Source organism: Pavona decussata, unplaced genomic scaffold, assembly GCF_977016875.1.
Source record: "Pavona decussata unplaced genomic scaffold, jaPavDecu1.1 SCAFFOLD_409, whole genome shotgun sequence".
NCBI lineage: Eukaryota > Metazoa > Cnidaria > Anthozoa > Scleractinia > Agariciidae > Pavona > Pavona decussata.
Window position 1 is genome coordinate 210615 of NW_028145775.1, and position 20318 is coordinate 230932.

The 20318-nt window shown below is 36.4% G+C and overlaps 1 protein-coding gene across 8 annotated transcripts in view; it reads right to left on the reverse strand.

Annotated features, from left to right (window-relative positions):
• The window catches only part of LOC146451025 (tyrosine-protein kinase receptor Tie-1-like), a 139582-nt gene that overhangs the window by 55872 nt on the left and 63392 nt on the right, over positions 1-20318 (reverse strand). For 6 of the 8 annotated variants that reach the window (XM_085099666.1, XM_085099670.1, XM_085099669.1 and 3 more), the window contains 2 exons: positions 17316-17591; positions 15960-16205 (listed from right to left, as the gene is read on the reverse strand). In XM_085099666.1, coding sequence (XP_084955792.1) covers positions 15960-16205; positions 17316-17591 — 522 coding nt within the window. Of the gene's footprint in view, positions 1-1119; positions 1682-2149; positions 3580-4305; positions 4406-5237; positions 5335-5548; positions 5590-5919; positions 5991-6322; positions 6446-6798; positions 6990-7532; positions 7644-8099; positions 8362-9285; positions 9417-11168; positions 11199-12048; positions 12331-13517; positions 13785-15959; positions 16206-17315; positions 17592-20318 lie in introns of those variants that run through there. The other 2 variants (XR_014860149.1, XR_014860148.1) reach the window with 2 other exon arrangements.

A 20318-nucleotide genomic window follows, 5' to 3' on the forward strand; every position in this document is an offset into this window, starting at 1 on the left:
TTTAGTAGCAAAATTGCAGTGCCAAATTATGTCATATTTCATTTCTCGGTCAAACAGAAGAATCGAAAGGCTTGAAATGGCCCTTTTCACGGTTGATTTTTCTCATTTGCATTACAATGTTATCCAGCGCGGATGCGAGGCAATTTCGGGCTAAAGCTACAAAATAGCCCGAAATTGCCTCACATACCTGCTAGATTTCATTGTAATTCAAATGAGCAGAGTTAACGGTGAAAAGGGCTATTGGACCAAACTTAGGCTGTAAAAGATCACATTCTTTTATCATAAAACTATTTATTTATTTTAAGCAAATACCGCAGTCCATTAACTAACTGTTACCCTTATATAAATTAAAAATAAAAGATAAAATATTTATTTTAAGCTAATACCGCGGTCCCTTAACTAACTGTTACCCTTATATAAATAAAAGCTTTCTTTTCTATCTTTTTTTCCGTGTAGTTTGTTTTTGTTGGTTTCTGATCTTTGCCACTTGAAGTAATCTTTACTTTCATTGTGTTTACGACAAAAAGGTAGCATTCAGTAATGCCACTTATTCAAAAGTCACCAAAACCCCAACACAGTACTAGTAAATCTGCAAAAAAGCTCCCTACCGGAATACCCCACTAAAAGCTTAAAATAGCTTTTAAAAAGTAAGTGAAAATAGTCAAACTGGAATGACTTAAAGCAACTTGGAGTAGACAACTTAAGGACGGTGCCCACTAATACCGAAGTATTTTTGTGCGGTTTATGACTATGCGGGAAAAGTAGATCTCAGCAAGGCCTATTGGAATCCAAAAAGAAAATTGGGGGTAACCACGCATTTTTCAGAGATAATTAAGCAATAATATCTCTAAAAAACGCCAAAATATAAAGCAATGTATGGGATTTTTTCCTAAATTGAAGCTTAATTATCTCTGAAAAATGCATGGTTACCCCCAATTTTCTTTTGAGATACCAAAAGCATTTGGTAAGTTCTGCTTTCTCCGTATAGATTTAAACCGCCCAAAAATATTCCTGTATTAGTAGGCACCACCCATAGGAAACCCGGGTATCTTGCGATGCGCAGAACGTATGCGCAGTAACAATAGTAGGCACCGTCCTTAACTGATAGCTATAATTAACATTGAATATTCCACGCTCAAATTCAAAGTACCGTATATTAAATAAAAAAATGTTATAATGATGAGCGTATTTAATTTGGTATTCTGTAGATGGTATCAAATTACTTATAACGGTAACAAACAAGAAAACGACTGGGCATTATAAAGCCTGGTGTTTGTGTCTTTCTAAAATTGACAACATATTTTGATGTTAATGTGATTGTTCCAGTTTTCGAGATACCTTATATATTGTTGTATTAATATTCCAGGACTTAATTTTTGCTCGAATAATACTGACTTGTATACAGGCGTTCGCTCATCAAGCCAAGTGAATCAGCGAGTATCTTAATGTCCAGCCCTGCTCTCGCCGAGGTCCGTAAAAGTTGGAGAAAAGTTAATTCACTTTTCCACCAAGCCAACGTTATTTTAAAAGTTACATATATTTTCGGTTATATATAGTTCTATCATATATCTTATATACTTTTTATTTAGCCCCTCACCAAAAACCACGAAAAAGTATTTTAAAGAACTAGAGAAGAAGAAGCACTACTCGAAAGAACTTAACTGACACTTATAATTAAAGGCTGGTTTCCATATGATCGCGGATCGCAGATCGCAATAAGGTCTGCGATCATCGCAGACGATCGCAGAAGATAGAACCATGTTCTATCTAAAGGCTGGTTTCCATATGATCGCGGATCGCAGTTCGCAGATCGCAGATCGCAATAAGGTCTGCGATCGTCTGCGATCATATGGAAACTACTTCTGCGATCGTCTGCGATCCTGCGATCGTGATCGCAGACGATCGCAGAAGATAGAACCATGTTCTATCTCCTGCGATCGTCTGCGATCAATTGCGATCTGCGATCTGCGATCCGCGATCATATGGAAACCAGCCTTTAGATAGAACATGGTTCTATCTTCTGCGATCGTCTGCGATCACGATCGCAGGATCGCAGACGATCGCAGAAGTAGTTTCCATATGATAGCAGACGATCGCAGACCTTATTGCGATCTGCGATCTGCGATCATATGGAAACCAGCCTTAACACAAATTTCCACGCTCAAATTCAAAGTGCCATATTTTAAATTTTAAAAACAATGTTATAATGATGAGCATATTTGGTGTTCTGCAGATAATAACAAAATAATTATAACGGTAACAAGCAAAAAACGGTTAGGAATTAAAAAGCCTGTTATTTTGTGTCTTTCTAAAATTGACAACATGTTTTGATCTTAATGTGGTCATTCTAGTTTTCGACATACCTTATATATTGTAGTATTAATATTCCACTACCTAATTTTTGCTCGAATAACACTGACTTGTTTACAGGCGTTTGCTCATCAAGCCAAGTGAATCAGCGAGTTTCTTAATGTCTAGCCCGGCTCCCGCCGAAATTCATGAAAGTTGGAGAAACGTTAATTCACTTTTCCACCAAGCCAACGTTATTTTAAAAGTTACATATGTTTTTGGTTATATAGTTCTAGTAATATATCAAACACGAGAAGGTGTGTCTCATCAGATATCCAAACACTAAGAAGTAGGTTGGAAAAACGAGGCGCAGCCGAGTTTTTTTAAACGACTTCGAGGTGTTTGGATATCTGATGAAACACACTTTCGAGTGTTTGATATGGCTTCTCAAATGATCAATAATTCTTGGAGAAATTCAAGGCTAAAGTTGGCAAAATTTATGGTAATTACTAGGATCACATATCCAAACCACGGTCACGGTAGTGATTTTCTCTGTTTTCTCTTGATTAATTATTAATGAGTTTGAGAATTATATATCTTATATAATTTTTATTTAGGCCCTCTCGTCAAAAAATACGAAAAAGTATCTTAAATCTGATGCAACTGAGCTATTTAGCTATGGGTGATGAACTTGAAATTCACTTTTTAACCAAGCTGTCAACGTTACTTTAATACTAAACTAAATATATTTTTCTAAGAGAAATAGGGTAATATAATTTAAACGACATTTTTTGTTCTCTTAAAGGGGAAGTATCATGGGTTTTTTACCTCTTTTGTTAAAAATGGTGAAATAAGACCTTCACTTTGCTACAAAATAATTCTAGAACAACGCGATGAGAGAAATCAACTCAATTCTTGACAGGAACAACTCGTACTCTGCTCTAGCTAGCGCATTTTGGACATAAAAATACGAAAACTTGAAAAACATTAGCCTAACATTTTTCAAGTTTCAATACATTCCGACCTACCCTGTCTCTGGCCAGGGGTACTAATTGACAGTTGTATTGCACTGGGGTGATGATTTATAACACAACTGGACAATTATAATAAGTTGTTTCTGTTGACAGACAAAACATTTTGGGGTTTTGAAATGACATCAAATTTTCATGATACTTCCCCTTTAAACTGCTTATCAGTATATGGACAACTCTCTGATTAGCTTTACTCTGCTTTCAGATCTCTGAGGTTCACGTACAGCCAGTCGTCGTACTTATTAAGGTCGACGTACGTCTGTAAAAAGAAAATATACTCCATAGGTTAGTAGGAATATTTGTTAGCTTTCACTTCATTTTCTCCAGCTAAGCACCCTTAGACTCCAGTAGACTTTCACAATCTCTAACACTCAAACGAAACAAAAGTTCCTTAAAGAACGAGGGAGCTTGATATAAAGAGTAATGACTGTAAATTGAGCTTCTGTTCAAAATGGCGGAATGTTCAAAGTGGTCGGTGCGTGAAATCAGGTAATCTTATAGACCTAACGTGATATCACATTAAAAAAAAAATTCTATAGTTAATGCCTAAAAGATATCTACAACGAGAAAGTTTTCACATTGCCAAAACTAAACGTCTGTGTTCCAGGAATTTAAGGCTCCTGCCCTTCTATGAATGCAAGACATTTTCAATTGTCGTTACATCATAATAGTTAATGATTATCATGTCACAGCAAAGAGTTGCAATTCTGCCCTCGAAAATTTACGGGAAGCTTATTGGTATAAGAGTTGATAAGATTGCAACCAATCAAAACGTAGGCTGCGAACGCAGACGTATTTACGGCTGCCGTTTCTCTGAAAAGTGACATCCGAAAATATGACTGCGTTCGCAGGCTAACCAAAACGCGAGTAGCATCTCAGTTGTTTTCCTGCGCAAGCTTAATTTATATGAATTGAATTCGGTCCATCCCATTCTTTCCCTCTCTTTTTAAACTAAAATTGATAATCTTTAACAGTTTCCCCTCACCTCGGGTTGTTCCCACATATCTTTCATGGTCTTCCTAAGTTCATCAAACGTAGGTCGATCAATTGGGTTTTCTTCCCAACACTTAAGCAAAATCTCAAACCTAAACCATGAAAAATAACAAAACGATGCACATATGGAGCTTCAACTGCAATCTTCGAAATTCAATGGGCTCTTTGCAGCTAACGGTCATATGGCTCAAAAGCCGCCATGCTAGAGAGAAAGCTTCGCACTGGGACATCCAAAAACAAAGAAAATTCAAGTGTGACTGAATGAAATCACTTTGTTTTGGATGTCCCAGTGCACAACTTACTCTCAAGCATGGCGGATTCTGTATCATGTGACCGTTAGCTGCAAAGGGCCCATTGGAGTAAGAAAATAGATTTTACTAAACTTGATAGTGTTGTTGATTATGCGCATGCTACCTTTCCAGCACGATATAGGTTTCAAGTTGTTCTCGGAGTTACAAAAGTTGACTGAAATCCTATCCTCGTTGTGTTGCCCACAAAACACGCTTCTGGGTACAATGATCAGTAGGTGTGACTCATCCTTCAACCAGACGACCGATTAAAAGGTGAACTGATATCAATGAGAGAATATGAATGCATCTGATTTTGTTATATTGGCTGGGATGATAGCCAAGTAAAAGAGCGCGGATAAGAAAGCTGACCAGCAAATCCGAAGGCTTTATCAACTGTAACGTCATTGATATGAGCTGGGCAACACCCCGTATTGAATACAAGGCGAGTGTAGAAAGTAATATCAAAAATTAAAAAAAGACCCTAACCACAGAAATATTAACTTCACTGAGAAAGTTCTGTAAGGCCTCCTTAAAGTTTAACAGATTTAAAAATCTGGTATTTGTTTTAATAATGGTGTGTTTTTCTCTTTACTCAGATAAAGAAAACACATTTCGGAAAAAAAAGACAACTTACAGTTTGCTATCCACATGTCTCGGTTGTTGCAATCTGTATCCTTCTTGGATTTTCCTAGCTATATGGCGAGCTTTTATATTCGGGTACGGAGATCCACCTAGAGAGAAAAACGAGAGGTCTGAATTATCCCTATTGCCGTTGTTAAATTTAGTTGCACTACAGTTGTTAATTTGTTCTCATAATAATTACAGTGCCAACGTTGTTTTCTGTTGGCCCTCAGTCTGCTGTATTTCAGTGAAATCAGTTCTTCTTTCCTTATGTGGTCAATATTCTCGTGGCAACATAAATTAAAAGTATAAAATGAAGCTTACCGACGGTGAGGATTTCATAAAGGAGAATTCCATAACTCCATCTGCAAAAAGGGGCAATCAATCAATTAATCAATCAGTCGATCAATAATGGCTGGGAAGGAAGGAAGGAAGGAAGTAAGGAAGGAAGGAAGGAAGGAAGGAAGGAAGGAAGGAAGGAAGGAAGGAAGGAATGAATGAAGGAATGAATGAAGGAAGCAAGCAATCAAGAAAGGAAGCAACAATTGAAAGAATGTCCCGCGGAAGCTATCGAAATTATTGTATTAGGAAGACGAAAGCTGTGTTGCAAAAAGCGAATTTTATTTCAACACGTTTACACAGACAATCACCATATCAGAAAGCCAATATCGTTCAGTTTCAATGGAACTACTTACACGTCACTTTGTGTGGTGTATGTTCCATACATCAATGCCTCATACGCAGTCCATTTCACAGGCAGTCGTCCCTGGGAAAAGAAAGACCACCATGCAATATCTTATTCAGAACAGCATATCGGAACATACCATAATCAATAAAAGTCCCTGCCCGTTACTCATCAATTCACGGCTATAAATTGAACACTTGTTCTGGCTAAACTGGAACTCCAAAACGGATCAGAAGATTTCCGATATTTTCAATTTTCAAAAAAGGGAGAAGATTTAGAGACTGACCAAACGTTTCAAAATCAATAGCTCGAAAATGTCTGCTCCATTTAATTCTATGCCGGAGATTCAGTAAATTTTAGCTCAATGAAGTTAAGACTGAATATTTCAATTTCGTTCTTATTTTTACTCTTACCCGGATTTTTCTTGTGTAAATGTCATCCTGGTTTGCATTCCTTGCCATCCCAAAATCTGTCACCTTACACACCTCTTCTTCTCCAACAAGAATATTTCTCGCTGCTAAGTCACGATGAATTATCTAAAAGAAACAATGTATCTGCGTGCAGTGTCGGTGAAATTGTCTTTAAAAAAAGTTCGAGACAAGGCGACGAACTTTTGGGACGAGAAATGGTGACCTACATGTTGTTTTCTGAGTAATCTATAGCTATCATCCAGGTGTCTCTTTATGTATGTCCTAGATTGCCAAAAATGTCCCCCAACTCCAATAAACACATGTCAAAACAGTTCTGAAGATGTATTTTTCTTAAAAAATTGCAATCGAACAACTAGTTTTACCTTTACTTGTAACTCTGAAATACGATATCAGTTTGAAAATTTGTTTGTGTGTATATGCTGATGTGGGTGCCAATCGCACATGAAATTTACGGAAACCTTTTCTGAAGACAAGTAACACATTCCATCAGCAACCTGCCAAGCGAACTTCATCAACTGTTCGGCGGTCAGATTGGACTGCGACTTTATATCCTGGGCCTCATAGTACTTGTCATTTAGTCCTCGGCTCTTCCTTAAGTATCCCAGCAGGTCACCAAATGGCACATATTCAATAAGGACCAACAGGGGGTCTATAGTTTCATATCAAGAAATAGAAAAAAGACAACAAAAAAAAAAAAGAAAAAAGTTGGTAAAATAGCTTCAGAAGTTTGTCAGTAATCTTTGAATAGGCGATCTTTGAAAAGTTCTACCTGGTTCCCTGTACCGTTGACAGATATGTTATAAAGTTCTTATATTTGTTTTGATTTATGGAAACTACAGAACCTTGTGTATTTGTAAGTATACAGCAAACAGATTCCCGGAAAATATGATATTATTAGTTAAACATTGTTTTCCATGCCTCAAACTGGATGCTGTCTCTCATTGGAAATTACAAAAAGTAAACTTATTTCAAACTTTAGAATAAAAGAAGAACGAAATCAGAATAGTGCATTCCTCCAACCAAAACACCAGTCAGTCATTTCTTTGTTTAATGAATGGGGTTCTGTTCTCGTGTACGACAGTACTATGATGATAACGAATACTACATTTTCTAAACCTGATAAGGGGTTCTAAGTAAGTTTGAATTGTGGGAACTAGTGTCAGCCGATATTAATGTCGCGGTATTCATTTACCATCCTGCGTGACACATCCAATAAGCTTGATCACGTGTGGATGAGGTTTCAGCTTTTTCATCAACTCAAGTTCTGAAAGCAAGTCGTTTCTGTCTGAATCAGGAGCATCTTCTGCAGAGAAGAAGAAGTAAAACATATTGGTAACTTTTGGCTGAAAAGCCATTTTAATGGAGTCAACTAATAAAATTTATTTATTTAATTTAACGTTAGTTGCCTTGAATAATCGTTTAGGTGGTCTTAGTGTTGTAAGGGCAAACGCAGAAAGCTGTATTTGGAATTACTCCAAACTTCCGTCGACTTGCGAGTACATCTTAGCGACCCAAAGTAACCTAATAAATCGAAAATTCCAAACAAGCAATGCCACTCCTAATTGTGAGTGCATTTTGTGATGCTAACTTGGCAATTAATTTCATTAGGCGTATAAGGTTTACTGCAAATATAACGATCAGTAGCCTTTTCGAAATACTCTTCATCGCGCTGTTCCATTATTATTTCAGTTTATTAAATTTTTTTCGTGACAAGAAAATGAAAATGGCGGAGTTGTGACGATGATCAATGGCAACCCACCTTTAAGCATTTTCACCGCTACTGTCATGTTTTCCTGCCTACCGCGCATGCCTCTTACTGTTGCTTGAGCAACCTGCGAAAATGCTCCTTTGCCAATAACCTTGATGACGGTTACTTGCTCTCGGCTGATTTCCCAGCTTCTTCCTGAGGGATAAAGTGGCATAAAGTCTCCAACTATTGGTGTTGCGTAAGTCGGTGACTCATTCGCCTGTTCCCCGTTTAAGGGTTGTGTTTCCTGTTCTTCCTGCGGACTTACTTGATTCTAGGGGGAAATAGTAAGCAAATTATCAATTAATATGAAAAGAAATAAAGATAGAAACAGGTTCCATGTTTTCAAGCCCCGTGAATGACCTCAAAAGTACATTCCGGCATAGCTAACGGTTGGTAATTCCCTGCAACATTACTGAATAATAGTAACATCCCTATGACTAATGAATGAGTCACGGTGAGGATTGTGGTAAACCAGGTAACATTAAGGCCCGTTTAAACGGTTTCAACATTTGGTTCAACATGCATTCAACACTTTGTGGAACCAAATGTTGGGGCGTTTGAACAGTTCGTTCATCATTGTCGAAAGCGTAAAAAAATATTGAAAGCTTGTTGAAAGAGTGTTGAATCAAATTTAAATCGGTTTAAACTTTCATCCAACACCCATACAACATTTTCTTTGTTCTCGAAAACATTGAGTGGTGTTGAAGGTACTTGAACACTCAGTTCAACATTTATCCAGCATTTGCTCAACATCCGTGCAACTTTTGTTGAACGAATGTTGGTCAATGTTGAAACCGCTTAAACGATTCTACGGCCTCAATTATTTTAACGTTTCTTCCAATGACGAAAAAAATTATTCGAAGAGGAAGTAAAGCAGTCCTGCGTTGTTACAAATGCACATGACATAACTCTGTACATGGTTATGCGTTACTCTACGCAGCTTAATGAAGGCAGCCGCTGTACAAGACCTTAGTAAGCGTGTTTCGCTAACTACATGGTAATGCACCGTTATCAAAGACGCAAAGTTTGTGATCCCAAGACATTGAACCAATTTATTCACAGTTTGAATGTCTACGAAACCTACAATAATTTAAGAACGATTGCAAATTTAAAAAGAAAGTGAACAGAAGCAAACTACAATACTTAAATGAATAACATTGACCCGATACTTGGATGACTGTTTTGCATCACTGACCTTAGCCACAAGAGCCCCGCATCTTGGGCAAGGGCGACGGCGCATCCTCCAGGCCAAAACAATCAAAAAAACAATTGCCATCACCAAAAATATGATGGCAGGGATGTACACAACATGTACAATACCAGAACCTGAAAAATAGAAGAATTTTGTAATTTTTCTTTAGCAGTAATGTTAGCCAGCTTGCTCGTAAGGTGCATATCACTCATATAAGTGTCTCTTGCATTTGTTTCACGATAGCCCCGTTTTCAAATCCAAGGCTATGCTTTGTAAATAGCCAACTGGTTTCTCTCCCACCAGTCAGGATTTCTAACATATGTTATGTTAAAGGCCGAGTTTCACGGTCAAGCGCATGCGCGAGCAGACCGGCTCAAAAATAAATTGTACGGGTCGACACTAAATTCGATGCGAGCTTTTGGTGGAACAATCTGTTGAAATCGCGCCCGAAATTGGATCATCCGCTCTTCGTTCTTAACTTTTTATAATCGTTGTTTCCTGTTCTAAATATAAGTTCGATTTTTGTAAGGTCAAAAGTGTTTTAGCATCCGAAAACGACATTTTTGTCGATGGATCGGCAAGGAGACGTCGCGGCCGACCGGCGACGGGACGTTCTGTGGACTCTCTGGAAGCACAGAAGTTAAAGCGGACAGAGTGGAGTGGATGTAGAAATCCTGTGTGGTTAACAAGATACGTCCACCAAACGTGGAAAATTGGTAAAGAGATAAGTCTGTTTAAAATAGACAACGATTTCGCGGCACATCTGCTTTCGCTGGAAATGGCAAAGGTCACCAACTGGCTTTGGATGAACTCGCGAGGATTTTCTAGATTTCAATCGTACTGTTTGTTCATATGGAAGTGAACTGTCAAAAACGGAGAATTCGACGGACAAACAGCATCAAACATCAGTGTTTTGCTTTGGATGGAAAAAATTGTACAACACTGAGACGCGAAGGGAATAAATATAGGTCAAATGTGCGAGTTTTAGTTGTAGTCGTCTATTAGCGGGCTCGAATAGCGGGCATTAAAAAAAAATTCAAAAGATTTGCGGCAAACTACAAAATCTATTGTAAGGTATTCATTTATCTATAAAATTATGGTCATTGTGAATGGCAAACGCAGTTTTTGATTTGTTACTATGGCAGAGTTTTCTCAAATGCATTCCAGCATCTCGGAAGGACGCTCAGTGTTGTTGTTACTAAACGGTCGCATCGCTTCTTGAAGCTTGCGGATTTCTCGTTCTTCGCCTTCTCGGTGGTCTAATAAAATCAGGCCATCGAGCGTACACACTATAGTAAGTTTATCACTGAATGCTGATGAAATACTGGATTTAAGTACGTAAGTTTGAGGGAGCTTCTCGGCTTTTCGAACCGCGCGTAATAAAAAAAGGTCGATGCCCCGAGATATCGACATTGTACTAAAATAAAACCGTATACGTTCGCATAAGTTCTGGCATTTCTTGAATGTCATGGGACATTCACGAAGCGGCGCTGCAAAAATCCCCATGTGTTTTACATGGACAGCCTTTTTGTTTCTTTCTGAAACGTGACCGAAACACTGGCCGGTCAGTTTTATTTTTATGCCAGCAAGTTATAAGACTTGCCCGCCGGTGTTGTGTACTCGCTTCTAATTGGTCCAAAAACAATTGGCTTGACAGCGCTTACGTTATCGCTCGCACATGCGCCGAACCGTGAAACTCTCCCTTTAAGTTTGTATATTTATTTCACTGATTTAAAGTGTCCCAAATTAGCACAATAGTGCTTTTTAGGAAATTTCAAAGTAGCTAATACTGGGAAGGTTGAACTGTTATTCAACTTGTGAATGGCATTGCTGATCAGTAAATAGTATATAATGTCAAAATATGATAAGAACTTTGCTCCTCTCACCTCTTTGATTCTCTGAGGGCTTAGTAGTCACTAGAAGAGATTCAGATAGTGGTGTGTTAGAGAAAAAACAGATTACTAGAAAAGTATTTAATGGCTAGTTTAAGGTCTTCATTAAAAATTAAAAATCTTTACTTAGGGATGTTTTCTTCAGGTCGACTCTCATCATTGCGGTTCTCAAAGGAATGAAATTGATAGTAACAGTTGCATCAAGTTGTGAAAATGCTAATAAATTGAGTTACGAACTAAAACTAAAACAGATAATAAAGTTAACGTAAAGAGTTTCAAAGGTTCACTTCTAAAAATTGTGAGGTTGTCAGCCAGCTTGCAAATCTATCCAATGATAAACAGGTAAGGGGTCTTCAAAGAACAATTTTCCATCTGCGACTGCAAAATCGCAATGACAAAAATCATGGTTTGGTTTCAAATCTGCATTGATATACAGGACAGAAAATACAAATCAAATCGAATCGTTCGAATCGAATCCTTCTCTCTTCAGTAGGAATTAATTAATCGCCCTGGATGATCCAATATGCCCCTTAAAATTTGTCATTTCTTCTTCGTGTTAGTATTGTCCTGTTCCTCGGTGAAGCATTTTACGTCGGCTTCAGAGAACTTCTCGAAGTTATCGCTCCGGCGCCATTCCCCACTGACTGTTTGCGCCACAAACCGTAAAAAAAAGGGCGGGAAACGACGTCATCAATTTTCATACTAGTTAGGATATGAAAAATATGCCACTAAGGACTTGGATGTAGTTTCCTATAAATTTTAAGAATAGTATATTTTCCAGACTAACTAGTGCCAGAAACTCCAAATTTAAATACAAAAAGTCTCAAGCCATAACTACCAACTACACTTGATGCCTGCGCGCATATATACTGACCTTCATACTTAATCTTGACTTTCAGTTCACTAGCATCTCCTTCAAAAACCTTATTCCTGGCGGAGACTTTCACAGTATAGTTTGTGCTTCTTTTCAGATCACTGAAAGGATACTCTCTTTCAGCAGCGCCAAGGGTTTTATTCTCTATCACTTTGCCACCGTGTAGTATGACCGCATGGTATCCGGTGATAGGACTCCCTCCATCATAATCTGGTGCAGTCCATGTTATTGTCAGTGAAGTAGCTTCAATCTCCACTGTGATGCTTGGTGAACCTGGCGCCTCTGTAATAATTGAAGCTGTATTAATGGAATTTGACTTTATTCAGTTAAAATTGCTAGTCTAAAGTACTATCACTGGTGAAAAAAAAAAGAAAAAATAAAGAAAGACAAAACAAAACTAAGCAGGAGCGCTTATCAACTGCGCGAAGTCCAACATGTAAATCACATTATATAATAATAATAATAATAATAATAATAATAATAATAATAATAATAATAATAATAATAAAATAATAATAAGGTCACACTTCAATAACGTACAGAAACTTTGAAACTTTCAAACGTGCGAAATTTAGTAATTAACGATATCTCCAAGCTAGGAGAACTGGGAATTTTTTGGATTCAGCTCTTGATCCCAACCAAATGTGGACAGAGTGGAAAACCAAATTTCTGCAAATTGCTGACAAACATGCTTCGATTTGCATTAAGGGGGTTTTACACCTAAACGCCATTTTTCGGCCACTTGACATGGCCTTAATGGAAATATCTCGCTAACGTTAGTTTACTTTACTTAGTAGCTAGTAATATTTTAAATTATAGAAGATTAATCTCTATACATAGTCTCTCGTAATAAGTTACAGCTTTTATCTTAAATTGTTAATGCCCGATATATTTCCCGTGTTTTTAAATAATGATGATGAATGATGATGATGATGATAATGATGATGATGACGATGATGACGATGATGATGATGATGATGATGATGATGATGATGATGATGATGATGATGATGATGATGATGATCTGTACGAGTTTTTCAGTCCCATGGTGCGCCTCAGACTTTGAATAATGTTCATGGGAGCAGCAGATTTTATGCTCGTGATAAAGACTATGTTCAGACAAGAGACTATGAGGTAGTCTTTTGGTTCAAGTAATTCATCAGCGCTGGGGTTCATAGCTATGGTAAAGTTTTCAACTCTCCATTAATAGGATGCTAGTCCATCAAAGAGTAACCCACCCCCCCCCCCCCTCCCCTTCCACCCCCTTGCCTTAGTGAAGAGAGACAGCAAGGAAAAAGATTTTCTCTCTAAGGAAAGAATTCGTTGCACTGACCAGCCTGCAGTTACTTATCCCCCGCTGGTCCGATGAAGAGTTCAATCGGAAGTCCGCCGTGTGAAAGTTAGCGTACGTTCCCATATGCGCGCCTCGAAAAACGACAAAAGACGTCATCAATGTTACACCACCTTACTTATTTGATTCACTTGTACTGTGCTTATAGCTGTAACACCAACGCCATTGCCAGCCTCGCAGGTATAATTTCCAAAATCGCGGTCATTTTCCATCCGGACATCCACTATGTTATGTGTCACTCCATCTTTTTTTATTTCATTCCCGTCCGGTGTTTTCCATGTGATGTCTGGCGTAGGAACACCATCTGCTACACACTCCAACTGAATTTTCTGGCCAATCCAAGACTGGGTTTCTGAGGCCTTGGCACTTGTTATGACGGCTTGGTCTGTTGATCAAAATACATTTTTTTCTGATGTTAAGCTGAGAGCATACAATTTTACGTTTACGCTGAAATGTTTGTGGAAAATGTGTCAGTAGACGTACAATGTTTTAATGGTTTTGTCTACAGCCAGATTGGCTAAAATCATCTTGAGATGATGCTTATATGTTTACTTTAAACAACATAAACGGGATTGAATCTGATAAGAGCGATGGTGGAGTTTGACGATCATAAAGATTATAATTTCACTTGAACAACTTTGATCAGATATTAGTAATTGAATCATCAAGTGACCTCACACAAAGGAAAACCAAAGTCAAGTGAATAATTTGGCACGTATTGAGTCTGATTGGATGTTAAGACTTGTACTTCACTACTAGTCGTAAACTGGGTGATGCACTTGGCGTAAAAGAACAAAAGCCCTTTCTGATCAATCAACACAGTCCTATGTGCGATGCAGAATACATAGGCCTCACAACTCGACACCTTTTTCAGAGAATTGAGGAACACTGTCGCAGTTCTTCATCCATTTGCAGACATCTTCAACAAGATCATGATACCAGCCCTAGATCTCTTGACTTAGCCAAGAATTTCGCAGTTCTGAGGAAATGCCAAGGAAAGAAGGACTGTCTGGTATGTACGAGATGCTCCTGATTAAGAAGTACAGACCAAGTCTTAACATCCAATCAGACTCAATACGTGACAAATTATTCACTTGACTTTGGTTTTCCTTTGTGTGAGGTCACTAGATGATTCACTGGCTTAGAACAGTAGACTATTGTTTTCAGTTTAGTTTTGTCTACTTACTTATGTAAATTTTCTTCATTTTCTTGATAATGATGACAGGATGTCATCGAAACGTCGAAATCTCTCTTCGCGTTAGTTTTTCTGCTTAATGATATTACCAAGTTTATCAAAAAGCACACAGTGTGATCATTAACGCCGTTTTTCTTGCGTAAATGTTGGGAGTCATTATGGAGTCAAAACATACATACATACATACATACATACATACATACATACATACAAACATACATACATACATACATACATACATACATACATACATACATACATACATACATACATACATACATACATACATACATACATAAAGACGGTTTTTCAGAATAAAAGCACAACTGAAAATAAATCTGTAATAAAAATTAAAAATAAATAAATAAATAAATAAATAAATAAATAAATAAATAAATAAACTATATGCTTGCAAATAGAATTTTTATGTCTTCTCTCTTTAACCTAAGTTTAATAGATAGTCGGGGGTACTGGGTCTGGGGTAGGTGTCAATGGCCATTATGTCCACCAATAAGATGCTGCTTTTGACTCCCACCTCCTTCCCCTCATCTGCCACTTTTCTTGTACGTATATTTAGTGTTGATGCGTTTTTCTTGGCCCGCACCTTTACTGGGCAGACATGTTATAACACAATTCATTCATGCTTTGTTTGTTTCAATAAAAGCCGCTATGGACCTATTGTACATAGCCATATTGCTACAGCTTAGGTGTGCTCATTCGTTTTTTTTTTTTTTTTTTTTTTTTTTTTTTTTTTGTATTTTTAAGGAAAATACAGGGAGATGAAAAGAATCGACCATGAGAGGACAGAAAAAATCTGAGCCCCAGATGGGATTCGAATGCAAAGGAAGTAAAGACAAAACTTCTAAAATGTCCTGTAATATCTTCTTGATTCATCTAGAAAAATGAAAGCTCTAAGTTTATACCTAAGGTAAAGGAAATGTGATGGCAGACATCCAATGACGGTTTCTCTTTCAAGCTTTAGTGGATAATAACTGACGCCATTTAAATTCACAAGGCTAATAAATATTTGGTTTGAAAGACGTCTTTACGTCACACGATTTAAAACAAGTACCGTCTGAAGCTTGATGCTTTTAGAAGCGTATCGTCTCCCTAAAGTAGTAAACAATTGAAGGAATTGAGAGAAACAATTGAGTTAAATTCAAGTACTGTGACTGCCAAACAGAAGAATTGTGAACTAAATAAAGATAATGTGTTTTCAAAAGTATCAAATTTCTGATTTGCTGATTAAATGTTTAACATGAAACAATTAGTTGTAATTGCAAACTCTAATTAGGGTTTCCACTTTCATTTCTGAGTGGCAGTAGCATTGAATGGCACTTGTCTTTTAAATTCCCTTTTACTTACATTGCACAGTGACGAACGTTTTCATTTCTGCTCTCCCTACACCATTATCTGCTACACAGACATACATCCCACTGTTCATCTTTGTACTGCTTGTAATGTGAAGCACACTCCCTTGATATGTTTGCCCTCCCACTATCCTCCACGTGACAGCTGGTGAAGGGTAACCAGTGGTGTCACATCTTAAGTCAATGGGATTTGTTTCGTTAACTGTTAAGTTTCCTGTTACCCACTGGATCTCTGCTGGAACTGAAATTTAAGTATTAACAATAACGATGAAAAAGTACTGAAAGGCTGTTAATCATCAGGCATAGCTACAAATACCATAGCCATAATAAAGCACACAATGTTACGGTAGCTTATAAAAGCTATTTAAAACTATAAAAAGCTATAACTATAGCTATAAAAGTATTTTCTGTCACTTAAAAAGTTTTGTGAGGTACGCCAATTAGAAGATCAACAAGTTCATTAGCTGCATTGACTATTAAAAGTCAGGTCTATACCTGCCTATTTTATTCCTACAAGTTTGGTCGTATTTGTCGATCGATTTCTAATCTGTCTAATTGGCTAAAACCTTAAGGATACTTATCTAGGGGCGCGTTTTTTTATTCACAATTCTGGAATGAGAATGGCCAGAATGTAAAATGCGCGCGTTTTTCTATTCCGCATTCCTATTCCGGAATGGACAGAATGCCATTCCATCCATTTTGCTCCCAGGGGCAGAATAAACAGAATGTTGCGAATGAAAATCCAAGGTGGCGGACGGCGAGATGAGCGCTGCGAATTCAAATACGTCTCTACCGGAGAAAAAATCAGGTTATACTTTTGGACACAATGAAACATTGCTTCTAACTCCATTGTCCCAAAAGTACGAGGTATTTTTCAGTGCTGTTTCGTACAAGAAAAGCAGTGATTGCGGCAAATGATTGCCGACGACATGAAGAAAAATGGCTACTCTCTGTCGGCAATAAACTGCGAGAACAGGTGGAAATGCCTTACATCTTCGTTCCGGGCGTTTTTTTATGCAGACAATCCGAGTTATTCCTAGCATTCCGTACCAACCATTCTTATTCCAGAATTGTGGACAAAAAAACGCGCTCTAGGTCCTCACTGACTGCACCATACCATTAAGACGCCAAAACTCTTAACGGAAAAGGAATAGGGTAATAAGTTAGCCCAAAATTAAATAGCAAGATCGCACTGTTTTTGAGGACATACTAAGTTTTTATGTTTAAATAAAGCCAATATTTTGTATTGGTCCAATATTTGTTTACAAGGCTAAGTCAATATTAAGTGCTATAATTGCATTCCAATTGAAGTCCTTTCAATATGTTTGGAAATCCCTTAACAGTGACTTACCAGTTATATTAAGAAAAATCTGATCACTGTGTCCATCTCCAGCATCGTTGTGAGCCACACACTTGTATTTACCAAAGTGTTGAGATCTTTTTACATCTTGGATGATAAACTTGTTTACGTTTGTTACAGGAGTAAGGATACTGTCATTGAGGTAAAACCTGTACTCTGATACGGCTGGTTTGGCTTCTGGCACATCACAGGTTAGAACCACATTCTGTCCTTGTTTAGCTGTATTTCGAGTTGCATTTGTGGAGATAGTGACGCCTTTGGGTTTGTCTGTTGGAATTAAATCCACGATTATTGTGCACTAGAATATTATAACTGGATTATTATTTCAACCCTTTAAATCAGAAGGAGGGGAGACCCATAAAACGTGAACAAATATATTTTTTTTTTCGGCAAACGTTTTACAGAAAAATGAATAAAAAGGAATGTATGTTGATGAAGATTGCATCAAACGGAAGTTAACGAACTGAGGAAAACGGATAAACCCCATGCATACAGGAAGGTCAGAACGCCAAGGATTCGTATAAACTAGTATAAAATACTGGAAATTAAGAATTATAATAAGTTTCATGTCCAGCGTTTTAACTTTAAGACATCATAAAGTCCATCAAAATGCTGATGCCCACTTCCATTCTGCAAACTGAAATATATTCTAAGCATTATTTTTTTCTTCTTAAGACGGATGCTTCCCCGATAAGATTGACAACTCATGCAACGAACGTTTTAGATAAGAACTCAACTTAACATGCAACATGTTTAGTCCCAGCCTCAAGGAAACCTTAGATAAGGGGTTTAGTTTATAAAGAAACTGTGGTGCTGCGTTGACGGCTGAGTGGAAACGAATATTGAGGAGGCAAAGGGGTGATGCTCGAAAGGTCAGCTCTCCACGGTGGCCAAATGACCTTAACATTCAGTTGGAAAGACGAAATGTTCATCTAGGAAACACTGCAGACTTCTTGTAAATGCCTCACTTAACCCCCCCCCCCCCCACCCCCCAACACACGTACACACAATCAAAGACTCTGTGAGGTAACCATCGAGGAAATATTCTTTCAAGCATAATTTTTTCTAAAGAAAAAAAAAAGGTCATCAAGTTACACTTCTATTCTTATTTGTAATAAATAATAATATGATCATATTCTGACTGAAATATGTTTGGAAGTAAAAATAAGGTCCTTAATAATAATAATAATAATAATAATAATAATAATAATAATAAGAAGAAGAAGAAGAAGAAGAAGAAGAATAAGAATAAGAATAATAGTAATACTACTACTACCACTACTACTACTACTACTACTACTACTACTACTACTACTAAAAATAATAATAATAATAATAATAAATAACAACAATAAATATTATTATAATAATAATAATAATTGTTTCAATCAATTATTATTATTATTATTATTATTATTATTATTATTATTATTATTATTATTATTATTATTATTAATATTAAGGACCTTATTTTTACTTCCAAATATATTTCAGTCAGACAATGATCATACTATTATTTATTACAAATAAGAATAGCAGTGTAACTTGATGATGATGATGATGATGATGATTATTATCATTATTATTATCATTATTAACATATTCCAAGCAAATTGCTATTTAAAAGTTAAAAGTATAAAAACGAACTAATCGAAACCTATTTGCACTTGATTTCGATTAAAAGAGAGTATTTTCAAGATCAAATTCTTTAAAGAAAAAACAAATTTCATAGAGTTACAATAATATTCTTATTTGTAACGAAAGAAGTCATATGATCGTATTCTGACTAAAAAAATATTTGGAGGTAAAAATAACTAAAAATAAGGTCCTTAACGAAAAACAACTCTTTTTAACTCTTATCGATCCTTAAAAACAACTTTAAATTACGAAACTTAAAGAAAAAATCTAAGAAATTTTAGCCGTCACATTCTCGATAATAATGTCTGTGTCCTGAAGGGGTACATTTTTTCTTCTCACTTACTCTGGAGCAATTAACAATTATAACAAGAACAACAACAACAACAACAATAATAATGATGATAATAAAAATAATAACAATAACAATAACAATAACAATAACAATAACAATAACAATAACAATAACAATAACAATAACAATAACAATAACAATAACGATAACGATAACGATAACAATAACAATAACAATAATAACAATAACGATAACAATAACAATAACAATAACAATAACAATAACAATAACAATAACAATAACAACAACAACAACAACAACAATAACAATAACAATAGCAATAACAATAACAATAACAATAACAATAACAATAACAATAACAATAACAATAACAATAGATAGATAGATAGATAGATAGATAGATAGATAGATAGATAGATAGATAGATAGATAGATAGATAGATAAATAGATAGATAGATAGATAGATAGATAGATAGATAGATAGATAGATAGATAGATAGCAGTTTATTGTGAAAATACGCTTAGCTTTTGTGAGACCAGCAAGCTAGGCTCACCAGCTAGTTTACAGGTATTTCACACTAAAAGATTAAAATAACTAATACAAATTAAAAAACATCAAATGGCATACTAGGTAAAATTTAAATTTCTAATACAAATTAATCATCATACGTAAAACAAAAATTTACAATAAAGAAATAAATGGATATGAAAAACTACAATAATTCGTATTGTGTGAAAAGCTCACTCGATCATAGTAGACCTGCCAGATCTAGTGTTCTGATACTGTTTTTAAAAGCCTTGTAAGTAGTCACTGTTCTGCTTGAGTCAGGTAATGAGTTCCAGAGTTTTGGTGCCGTAAACCTCCACGATTTAAGGCCATAAGTTGTAGTGCTGGCCTTTGGTCGCTTTAAAATGTCACTTCCTCTTAGATTGTATTTATTATTTCTAAGACCGATCAGTTCTTTTATGCTTTTTGGTGCATGTTCATTATTAATTGCATTAAAAACTGTGCAAACTATTTTTGCGAGGCGTTGATTCTCAA